Source organism: Telopea speciosissima, chromosome 1 (genome assembly GCF_018873765.1).
Source record: "Telopea speciosissima isolate NSW1024214 ecotype Mountain lineage chromosome 1, Tspe_v1, whole genome shotgun sequence".
Classification (NCBI taxonomy): domain Eukaryota; kingdom Viridiplantae; phylum Streptophyta; class Magnoliopsida; order Proteales; family Proteaceae; genus Telopea; species Telopea speciosissima.
In genome coordinates, this window is record NC_057916.1 from 7,679,937 (window position 1) to 7,692,764 (window position 12,828).

Below are 12,828 nucleotides of genomic sequence, written 5' to 3' on the forward strand. Positions count from 1 at the left end.
AGTATCGAGAGCTGACCAAAGGCAAAACCAACGAATTTTTCATATTCTACCACCAACACCAGGCAGAATTCAATTAATTCATCGGCTATAATATCACAAGCGTCCAAGAAATATAACCAAATTTCTAGGGCAAGGATCTCAAACATAACAAAGGTCCAACCACACATAGAAGCAACATTCTAGTCCATCGTGAATAACATCAAACATACTCGCTTAGGGTTTGATTCATGACCACAGACAAGCCCAGAAACAAATAAAGTCGATCTTCTGGTAGGGTTTCACATCCATCCAGGTACACACAAAACAGATTCGTACCTCTGTGAATGACTCAGATTCACTTCGAAACTAGAGAGAAACCCAATAAAAAGACCTCGTAATCTGTCAAACAGAAGAATCGAAACATCAACATATATCACAATGGTTCCTCTATCTAGATGAGACACATCCAATAAAAGTACTCAAAATGGGGTAACAGATCCCAAAGTGTAAGAAAAACGTCCAAATAAACTCATAAACCAGAAATCACTGACTTTCACACAAACTCAAGAAACAAGATAGAAAATAGAACAGAAAGCTCACCTGCAATGGTCGCCGGAGACCTCAGAAAGAAAGGAATGTTCAGGCCGCAAGCAAAGCAAAACCCAGATGGAATTTCTCACTTCAATTTAAAAAGAAAGAACAAATGCAACTATACAAGCTTGGAAGGAAGGAATTACTGAGATATTTCCCCTTTTACTCTGAAGTTCTTCTCTTATGACTTGTAGTCAAATCTTAGATTCTCTGGCTATCCATCTCTATACGGACCTACCACTACCCTTGTTTTGTGTTTTTTTTTCGTATCCAACTTTACTTGGGCCCCAGTGAGCCTCAGGTGAGTGGCCCCAAGAAATTATGCAACGGCGAAGGTTTAATCACAAGAGCTCGCTTCCTGAGGCGGAGTCTCATGTTCCCTCCAAGCCAGTTGCGCTAACCCCTTGGGGTTACTCCCTTTGGTGTTTTTTACACTACGTTCTGAGAACTGAGAACTGAGAACTACATGTTCAAACCATTGATCCGACTGGATAACCGAACCAACCGCGCTCTTCAACTGGAGGCATCTTCTTAATCTGAAGTTAACCCAATTCATTAGAGCTAGGGGTGTAAATAAATAGTCGAAATCCATGTCTGTATCCGCTTAGCACTATCTGAATCAGCCTGAAAGCTAAACGGATGCGGATACGGATAGGTTATAGCTACCTGAAAAGCTATATTTACATGTAAACAGATAAAATTTCCGATCTGAATCCGTGTCCGTATCCATTTAGCATTTTTCGAATCCGTCCGGTAGCTAATCGGATGCGGATGTAGATATAGCACTATCCGAGCCGAATCCGACCCGTTTACAGCCCTAATTACAACATCGTAGTTTCTTACTAATCTTTATGAATCATAATTTTGATTAAGAATGTGAATCGATTCGGTCAAGATACAATATGAGGAAACCGAAACCGAATAGGAGCCTATTTATTAAAATCAGAATCAAACCGTAACGATTTGGTTTTGGTTCAATTTTTATTTGGATCCTTATTTTGTTCACTGTTCAGTTTTGACTTGGTTTGTATTCGGTTTGTCCTATTTTAGGTGTTTCCGCCAACATTTTACATCTTCACCAATGGAAAAGCCCTTATTTGTCACTTTTTCCAAATATTGAAAAAAAAAGAATAGAATTCATCATCCACATTGATTGAAATATTCAGTCATTCTTCAGTTCGATTCGGTTTCAGTTTGAAAATGGGTAATTCGATTTGGTTCAATGGTTGTAGTTTTGAAACTGAAATCGAACCAAACAAGAAAATATTCCAGTTTTTTAAATCAAAACTGAACCAATTCACTTCGGTTCGATATTAAACGATTTGTTTTGGTTTCGATTCTAAATCCACGTCCTTAATTCTCAAAAGTTTTGATACTAAAAGAAATTTTGGGAATAAAACAAGAAGAAGTAATCAAAAGAAGGTTATATGTTCTCCATACACCTTTAGTAGAGGTGTCATTCAGGCAGACCCATTAGAAAATATAGATGGAAATATACAATTTAAGGAAGTGTGGATGGAAATACGCATAACAAAACCCATTTTGTACTAAAAATGCATCATATTGCCTAATGTAACACGCGTTTTCTCATTATATTAAGGACATTTTTCCTTTTTAAAACCATGTTAGATTCATAATTTGCAATCTTCTCGTGACAATGACATAAAGTACCAGTAAAATTTGTTGATCGTTTTGGATTTGCAAGTTTCATTTCATTGAATGCTTGTGCATGGTTATGAGTTTTTTTTTTAAGATAAAAATCTTCGGGCCTTAATTTTGCGGTGTTGCAATTCAGGCTGGAGAGCTCAACACATAGAAGATGCTTCATCTAACGGTTCCAACTCGATTGATCTAGGTTTTTTTTTTCAAATTCGCACTGTTGAATGAAGCATCTTCCACGTGTCGAGCTCTCAGACCTGAATTGCAAGGCACTTAATAGGATCTTTATCCATTTTTGGGAGGGGAAAGTTGGTGGTACTCATGGTAACAGATCCCAAAGTGTAAGAAAAACGTCCAAATAAACTCAGAGACCAGAAATCACTGACTTTCAAACAATCTCCATCCATTTGGTAGTACTCATATTGGGTGTTGTTTGTCAAGAAAAGGAAACCCCCCAAAAAAGTAAGAGAATACGACTCAGCTTTAGTTTTGCGGACCACACAAGACTGAAGTTAAATATCATCAGTGAGTCAAGGCTACTTGGTTATAGAGTAGGGTTATGAAATTCGGCATTGGGGATTGAATTGGTAAGTGCCAATGGAATTGGTCTCAAAAAACCCTAGAATTGGCGCTTTAGATTTGTAAATCCAGCGATCCGGTGAGGGAAAACCCTAGAATCGATCAGATTGAAATGTCCATAATTAGGATCAATTACGGCTGAGTCCAATCCAAATCAACCAATTTAACCGATTCGCATCCATCTTTTGAAACAGTGCTACAACCCAACAAAACTAATGGTTGAATTGGTGACTTTTCTCCAGAACACACACCCACCCTCATTGAACTAGTTGGACCACAGAAACAAATCAATTTATGTCCCGATCCATAGCTGGCCAAGTTTCCAAGCACCCTATGTGAGCCAAAGGTGCTTTTTAGTTTTAGTTACAACCTGTGAATTAAGAAGATCCAGGTTGTGAGATAGAGGAAGAAGAGTCTAACTCATTTCATTCTCAATCACAAAAGGATGTTTCAAGCCAAACAACAAAACGCATCACATTGAATGCATATAGCCCACTAAATTGACCGGTCAACAATCTCAAACCCTTGAATGGATGAAAACAAATTAGGTACTATCAGAAATATAGTGCCAACAAATCAGATTGTGACATTGGGAACCAATTGTTGTAACCTGCTGATTTTGTAAATGGGTAGAAGCTCTTGTTTTTTTGGAGTATTTTGTTGTTTTTGTAATGCTGGGGGAAGGATGCACTTAAGGGCTTTAGGATAGCATCTTGACTGTACAGGCTGCTTCATTTCTGTGTTGAAATATCAGCACAAAAAATCTTAAATTTCTCGCCAAAAAATGCTTCTCAAAAAGTCTTCTCATGATCAATAGTGTTATCTGTTCTCACTGGCTGTGGCGCTGTGCCGTCACAGGCATGGCACATGAACTGTGCCTGTGACGAGGATCCTCTCTCGGGAAAGAGAAATTCAGATATCTTCTCTACACTAGAGTTCTATTTAAACCACAAGGCTGGCCATATAAATGCCTGTGTTAACTCGCAGGATGAGATAATTAGCATCACACCTCATATATTAATTAAACATTCCTTGGGGGTCATTTGCCTGCATTTGCCCAATCACTTTTCATGGGAGACCAACACTCTTTGGTTCCCAACAAGGAAATTGTAGAATGTAGACACTGTCAGTCCAAGAAGATATCTTTCATAATTAAGACCAAGGAAAACAGGAGAGGGGGGGGGGGGGAATTAGTGAAGGCCATCATTTTGTGGAAATAATCTGATGTAAAGGCTATTCATTAGGAGGTAACCACCAACCAAACTGCATGTTATTACTAGCAACTGCTTGATTTCATTTACACTTGAATCTGTACAAGCTATCGCGTAGATGAAAGACGATTACCAGCCCTGCTCTTAAAACCCACTTTTTTCCAAAAAAATTTAGGAGGAAAAGAAAGAAATTATAAAATAATAACAAACAAAATTTCTAACTTAAAACATTAATATAAAAGGCTTAGGATTGAATGCCGATGATTATTACTGAGGCATATATCAGATGGAATGCTAAGAGATAACTGCACAGTAACAGAAATATTTCTACTATTCATTTCCCCTCCCCCTCTTCTGATCTGTTAGCATGGTTTATGTATAGCTAGAAGACCCCAATAGCAGATCAAGCATGTTATCTGGAGTGAGAAGAGCTGTACCACCAATAATCAATTCTATATTTGGCCTCCCACTTTCTGATAATGCCTCTTGAACTTCTCGTACCTTGAAACACAGAAAAGGTTAAAAGTCAAAATTCCAAAGAACATCAGGAAATTCGTTTTCTTTGAAAACCAGGTGTTAAGAACTTCTAGCAAATCCTGAATGAGAATGGATGAAAATTTTAAATCAAAAAATTGAAGGATTATGACCTCAACACCATTGATGCCCCCAACAACAAAAATCAAAAGAACGCTTTGGTCACCAAGATTTGGTTTTGCCTGCAAATCTCAGAATCAGAATTCCGTAAACTGAAATTTGAATGGAAATGTAGGAAAGTCACAGGTGGAGAAAACGAACCTGTCCAAGACCAAATCTACCAAACCCGCTTTTAAAAAGTCGTCCAACTGTAGATGAATGGTATTCCAACCCAGATATGTCAAACTTGGATAGGACCATGGTTAGCAGTCTATATAGCAATCCTTTGCTCATGTAAGTATCACTATCATAGTTACTTTCTAAGCCTAATGGGCCTTCTCTTAAAATTGTATGTCTATTTTTCAGACCAGATAGTTTGTGAAATAATTTGAAAAGGTTATCTACCCTATCACGCAACTCCAACTTCAGTTGCATGTCACCATACACTTGCTCATTGTTATGATCAGTATCTTCATCACCCCAGCTACCCCACTGGTCATCATCAAAATCATCAATTGTTGATTCCTTCGGCTGCTCAGGCTTCATCTTGTTTACATTGCATTCAAGCTCTTCTGCAATTCCATGTAGAAATTTCAGTTTTGCAGCTGTGGGATTTTCAAGTATTGCATCCATAATAGATTCCTTCAACAAATGCTCCTCTTGCCATGAAAAGGGGCCATCAGACCCAGACGTTGGGAAATTTTCACCAGCAAAAATATAACCAATGATTGCAAGGAGTAATGTGTCCTGGAATGAAAGAAGGCCTTGAGAAGATTCCATCTTTTGAGACCTCAATAAAACACTCTTATTGATGAGATCACAAATTTGAGCGGAGAGACTCTGACTTGTATCTCCAGCACTTACACTCAATATCCTCTCAGCACTTACAAATGCATCCCAATGGGAAGCATGTGGTTCACTTAAAGCAAGCTCTGCAGCTGCTGCTAACTGTATAATCCCTCGGTTTTTCATTAAAGATGACTGATTTTCAGCCAGCGCTTTAACCATAGTGTGCAACTCTGATGTTTTAGACAAACCAGGGCGTGTTCTTGTATCTACGATCAACTTCTGCTGTCGCATATCTTCCTGGAGCCACTTCTTTATCAGTAAGGCCCCTTCTTTTGTTCTTCTGTCCAGCATGGATTCCAAGTAATGTACTCCTTGATAATTCTCAGTGGAGACAAAAGACCCACTCAGCAGTCCAATCTCAGAGTGTAATAATTTTTCACTACATATGTTGCTACTAGGGTTATTCAAATCAGCAGTTGGAGATGCAGAATTACTAGAATTCCAACCACATAGAAAAGCTTCAACATTAGCTGGCAGCTTAGAGCCATATGTGGCAGATTCTTCTTTGCCAAGTATTTTTGCCAGTGGTATCTGTACATCAAGAGCAGCACGCTGTAGACTAGCAGGGACATGTTTGTTTTGGATCTGTGAGCCTTTCCCATGTGCAGAGGATGTTGTTCTTTCCTTACGGGGCAGAGATGAGAATATACGATCAAAAAGTGAGTCCCCATGACAGCAAGGAGTAATGAGATCAAGTGTACGATCAACAAGCAATAGACCAGCTGACCGTTTACGCCGGCCAACGTCATAAAGGCTTGACATGTTTGTCATAATCTTCCCAATACTCTTTGACAAGTCACCAAGAGAAAATATTTCCAACTTCACATCCATCTACACATTAAGAAAAAAAAAATGATGTTCATGGATAGGTACAGGAAAAGCAAGCTGCGCAACACAATCCATTTATAAAGTAAAAAAAATCTAGGCTTTTGCTGATGCAGGACTCACTACCTTGGCAGCCAGATGGTAAAGAAACTCTGCCGTAAGAGTAGCCCCCGGAGGAGTTTCATCCCCATAAGGTGTCAACCCAGTACTTATGGGAGGCAACCCAGGGCTAAGGGAGTCCTCATGTTCTGTTGATAAGCATGCTTCAGCAACCGTTCCCTCTGAAGGTAAGACAAATACTCTTGGTGAAAAAGGACACAGAATCATGGGAAAATGACGCACACACACGTCTAACTTTTTCCATAAATCATCAGTACAACTTGTTGGGTTAGTTTCTTCTAAATCTCTTCCACTAAAACTAGCTTCTGGATGGGGGATCTCCTCTTCACTTGAAACAAGTTGTGACCACCCCTCATCTTCTGATACTCCTCTTTCCTTGATGCTCCCTTCTTCTGACTGCTTCCATTCACCATGTTGAGGTGAACTATGTTCCCTTCTTTCATACTTCCTGACATGCTCTTCGTAATCTTGGAGGAGCAAGGATTCATACTCATGAAAAGCTTCTGGTCCCAGAGGTGAATCAGCATATGCTGAGTGACCTGTCTGAAATAGATTTAAATAACCATGATTAACTATCGAATGCCAAAGAGCTCCAAATATACAAACCTTGAAAATATCGTTCTACATATATATGATAAAACAGTCTACTATTTGCCACATATTCAGCACTTAATGCCCAATATAGGGTCCTCAGTACTCGAGCTATCAGACACAACATCCTCACAAGTTCATATATGCATACAGCATACTGCTGTCCTGGTGAATAATTTGTAAAAGATTATGAAAAAGCACCAATTAACTAAGATTCATGATTATTTGGGCAAAGAAATGGCCAGAACTGAGAAAATAATATGTTCATGGCGGCATAAAGAAGGTAAACATTCAATGGCCAAGCATTCTATTTGATCGACCATCCCTTTCTATTAATGGTAAATGCATCCCTTCGTCCAGTTCTCCACTTTCCTGGATGATAAATGAAAGCTAGAGTTGGGAACGTGATTACTTCTAAATGGGCTGCAGTTATTGAATACAAGCCAATGGTTGTTACATTCTTTATGTAATTTATGAACAATTTTTAGTTATGCAACCTAAATGGCAGTTTAATTGTAGGTGGTTTTCCACCGATGAGAATATTTAAGACACTTAATAAATAAGGCAACAGAATTACTGATACATAAAAAAGTACATCAGAAAATTTGTTTTGCTTATGTGTTTGTTAAGGGCCTACTTGCAGTCACAAGTACGTAGTAGTCCCATTTTACTCCATCCAATCATGTTGCAGCCCTAAGAAAGCAGGACCAGAACACTTGTCAAACCCAAAAGTACAAAACACAATTCTACTAAAATCATATTGTGGTAGAGTTTTACCACTTGTTTTCAAAGATTTTGTACATTATTTAGCAAGACATCTGCTCTAACAAGTCTAGATGTACCCATCCCAATTTAAGTGTTCAGCAGTTTCAAGTTCAACATTTGGTCTTTCAGGTGAGAAAAAGGAAGCATTATATTTAGGACTACAAACAGATCAACTATTTGCAATTTATAGAATCATGATCATTTTCAGCAGGGCAATCTTCTTTTGTTCCCTCTGGGGGATTTTCTTCTTCTTGCTGTTTGAGGTGTTCAAACCTTGAAACACTTAGTTTCTGAAGGTGATAGGAACTGTTCTTTGGGTCCATAAGCTTCCAAATATGTCACTTATAGTGGGGTTAATTAATGGATAAATTGAATAACTATTGTTAGAAAGGGAAAATGACAACAAAAAGGGTTTTTTTTCAAATGAAAATAGTTAATTCAATAAAGACACGGACGAGATAGTGAGTCTACTAAAAGTATGGATTAAACAAGTCCCAAAACCAAAAATTAGATTCAGACATAGCAATGAAGAAGCACCTCTGAGATGGATGTAAATATAGCACAATGAAGAATAGTTTTATGTGTGCTCAGGCAACGCAAAATATACCGATGAGCATCACTGAGAAGACGCGATGTGATGACTACCATCTTCTTTGCAGAATCGAAATTTGAGTTCCAATCAATCACCTAGAGAGAAATAAATTAACTATTACTCTGGTGAGTCACAGGCATTAAATAAATGGAAAATAAATAGATAATGTCTTAAAAATGTACTAATCATATACACCCCTCACAAAAAAAAATTAATTAATACATAAAACACATTTTTAACCATGAACAGAACATTTAGAAATCACAATATTGGGTCCACAACTGATATCCAAATTATCACACTGAAGGATACGGGTAGTCACTTGTCAGATTGGTTTGTGGAGAAGACTAAAAGTCAAATTATTGAATCTGATAGTAAGATAGCTAGAAAACAGCAGGGAAGCATGTAGAGTTACTTCAAACCTCAACCTCTAACTTAAATCTTTCAAGCAAAATAAATAACACAAATGAGGCCAACTTTTGTGGAGCCAAGAACAAATTAACTGACTGAACCGAATTTCAAAAGCTGGACATTATATTGGTTCAGCTTCGCATTTTCAAAAATGTGTGTGTGGACACTTTATGATGCAGGGGCAACTACAGTCTCTAGTTCTTCATATGCAGCAGATCCACAATGAGATACGAAGAGAAAGGAATCCTGATAATAAAAAAAAACATTGACAATTCTTAAGTCTCTAACTTTTGTTATTCAGAAATTGGGTCTTATCTACGCTTCGGGAAGGTAAGCAGCACTAGTCTCTAAAATCATGTGAGGGTGCCTACAAAAAAAATGACACGAGGAGCACGGTATCACTTAGACTATGTTTATTTGTCAAGAGCATGAAAGAAAAGAAAAGAGAAAATCATAGCAAGAAAAAAAAAATTCATAAAGTGCACTAATCTCATAGGTGTTCTGTTGGCAAGAAAAGTTAAGAAATCCCATGGTTTTGGAGGGAAAATTTCTAAGAGTGGGAAGCTAAAATTTTCAAACCCCAAAGACAAGAATCTTCTTTTCTTCTCTTGCCAAATCAGTACCAAGAAAATTACACTTTTCTCACACAACTGCGTCTTCTTGGTTTTCTTTTCATTTTTTTCATTCTCTTGCCAAACAAGAAAAATTTTCAACTAATCTCATAGGTGTTCTTTTTTTCCATTCTCTTGCCAAACAAGAAAGATTTTCTATACATATTTCAATCATTCAGAAAGTAAGGTCATTATAAGCTCAAAGGAAGACCAAATAGACCAACCTAGGGGTGCTCTTCCTTCAAGTGCAGATAAATCGCATTACGTCATTACATGTCGAGGCCCATCATTGTTGAGTGTGCATCCAGTTTTACTACCCTTCTTAGGTTAATCATCTTCTTTATTCTCAGACAACTGAGGGCTGCAGATGTAGTGATGAAAGGGCACAAGTGTGGCCCAAAAATAATAAATAAATCCCAGAGCTTCCTTGATCACCTTTGCTGCTTTGTTCCATTCTGAAGTCTACTCGTTCTCTATGACAACCAATGAATCCCTCCATATGCCTGGTTCACCTCTCCTTATGTTCCAAACTTGACATTTTCCAGTCAGCTTGCAATTGGATTTGGCCTACTTTGGGGCATAAATGTCAGTAACAGCTGGTTTCCAGTCTTGCATGATTAAAATCCTCTTACTTGCATTCTCCAAGTCCCCTGTGCTGAATATAAGCATAGTTTTCAAACCAAGTTGAACCAGCAGTCAAACAAGAAAAAGCTGGAACTGCTCAATTTTACCTATTTGCAGGGGTTTCTTTTTCAAGCATTTTGGTCAGTTTTTCTCAAAACCAGTAAAAACCTAACGAGTGTCTTTTAAAATTCAACCTCCAGCCTGATTTTAAAAACTACGATTTTGAGAATTGCCTTCCATCCATTTGCCTTGTATCCCTCAGGGCTGAGTATTGATATGGGTCATCATCCTCCATTGCCTAGGTACTGTAAAATGACCGACTAGGTGACTACCTGTCATGCGTCCTTCTACTATCCATATAAGATGACAACCATCCTCCTCCATTATGGTTTATTAGTTCTCTAGGAGCAAGCTGAAGCTAAAACTTCTAGAACCCACACCAAACACTCTCTTTCAAGCAAAGTAAATCCTCTGACTATTCTCTCCATAATACAGCACCAGCCAAACAAGTGTGATTTGAGGAAGGCTGTTGATTTATTGACAGGGATACTCAGAGGCCAAAGAAGTTGATCATTTTATCTAATTGATAGGATATTCATACTGAAAATTATGATTAAGGGCTACTCTATCAATCGGAGTAAAGAAAGAGCTTCTTATGAATTCGTGAAGGATTCGTTACAATCAGATCCAACAGGTATCCTTAATAAAGTCAAAATGCGGGTTCTTGAGGAAATATAAGGGTGAAAGAATTTAGAGAATCACGGAGAAGTGAGAAATGAAGATGTTGACGGAAGTAGAGAGAGATGAAGGGGGTAAGGAGATGCTTCTAGAACAGAGGTAATCTCTTTCTGCGTTGGTTTGAACTTCATCATAGGCCCTGAATGAATGATAACATCAAAATGGATGGAAACTCGAAGAATGTAATTGGGTAGATTCACAAAGGAGATGAACGTTCTTTGAGATTGCTCAAATAGTTAGATGCATAAGATATTTGGCCTCCCAAGTGAAGATACCATTCCAATGGATTTCATTAATGGAGAACGATACAGAAGATGATCTTGCTAGACAGGAGTGGTTCAACCAAGGATTTCTTCGGTTCAGTGTTCTTCTGTGAGATGTTAAGCCAGTTTTCTTTCCCATTTGTTTCTGTTTTCATATCTTTTCTTCTGGTTTTGGGAGGATCCTTTCCCTTTAACCGTATTGGTATCATTCTTTCATTTTGTTCGAATAAAAGCAGTTATGCATAGGAAAAACATGGGATGAGTGAGAGATAAAGATCCATAAATGGAGAAGAATGAAATGGAAGGTCAATTAATCCCTAGGACGATAGCACTCAATCAACAAGCAACCAAATTACACATCCAACCAAAAGTATCTTCAAATCACTCTTTCAGAAAAATAAAATAAATTAAAACGCAATGTACTTGACACATGCAATATTACAAAAGGAACTTCATACACAAGAGGGTAATCATAGATAAAACTTGCAGCTCATAAAGCAATTAATGTAACAAAACTTCTACTTACAATGTCAAGGGCAGACATGTTCTCTAAGCTGCATACAGCACGGGCTCCAAGTTCCAGAAACAGAGGAAATGCTCCAAGAAATTGGAAGGCCTCAGTACAACCAGCATCTAGGTAAAGAATAGCATCTTCAATGTGATCTGACATCTAACCAAGATCAAGAGAAAACCTTAGACAAAACTCATTTGGAACATCAGAAATGCTTGCGACTCTATCCAACTAATCATAAGTTGAACTAAGGGAAAGTTGCAAAGAAGACCAATATTTCAAATTAAACAGAATGTCTACTCCTTGTAAAGCTTGTCAAACTAGATTAATGGATCTTTATTTTTCAAACTGAATGGTTTCATTTTTTGTAATTTTCTAATCATTCCTAATTCTTTTATGTTGAATTAATCAAATCCAATTATTATCCTTCTAACTCAGAGTACCCATTCACTCGAAACTCAGCTGCCTTCACTTCTAACTTTCATAAGCAGGCCCAGGATTTTCCAGCTGTTGAATGGCCCCTCCATGTAGTTCCACTGAATTTCAAATAGTACTCAAGATCCTCTATTTCAATTATCTAATAAATCACTTAATGAAAGTAGAATGTCTTCTCAAAACTTCCACAATCTCTTCCGAACCAAACATGACCTTTCGATTCATTTGGCTTTCATGCTCAGTTGTCTACAACATAAAATTAACAGGAAAAACATCAACTGAATGACCAGCATGTATCCACCATCAAGGTTCATAAGTTCAATAGGCCAGTTCAATGATTCAAACTGCAGTGGTTATAATTTCCATGTGGCATACTCCACAATTAAATTCAACAATCCCCTTTTATGGCATACTCCAAAACAGGAAGGGATATAATTTCATCCCTTGAAGGATCACTCTCGTATGGGGCCAGAATATAATTCCACCTTGGATCCCGCACTCATCCTAATACACCTCCAATTCCTGACGGACCTGGATTGTCTAAAGAGCATCTCTCTCAGAGATTATTTGTTCATAAAATATTGATTTTAAGAGGGCCTGTTGTGTTCCATTTTTAAAATTTACCAAACAAGAGAGAAATGATACAATCTAATCCCATAAGTGAAAAAAAAAGAACATTGAGAACTAGCAAAAGATCCCATACAGAAAATTAGATATTCACAGCTCTTTAATTTAATAAATAGCTTACTTGACGAATGGAATCCAAGCACAGTTTAATGACATCAATGAAGGCCATATTTGGGCCAGCCAACCAAATATCTGCAACGCAATGAAGAGATCT

General features: G+C 37.8%; 1 protein-coding gene across 1 annotated transcript; it reads right to left on the reverse strand.

Moving 5' to 3' along the window:
* Positions 1–4,363: 4,363 nt before the first annotated feature.
* Positions 4,364–12,828, reverse strand: LOC122639332 (sec1 family domain-containing protein MIP3). Its single transcript, XM_043832163.1, has 7 exons — positions 12,736–12,828; positions 11,568–11,711; positions 8,340–8,489; positions 6,453–6,989; positions 4,815–6,332; positions 4,667–4,735; positions 4,364–4,520 (listed from the first exon to the last, which is right to left on the reverse strand). Exons 1-7 carry the CDS (start codon positions 12,781–12,783, stop codon positions 4,392–4,394), a joined length of 2,595 nt encoding a protein of 864 aa, XP_043688098.1. The 5' UTR covers positions 12,784–12,828; the 3' UTR covers positions 4,364–4,391.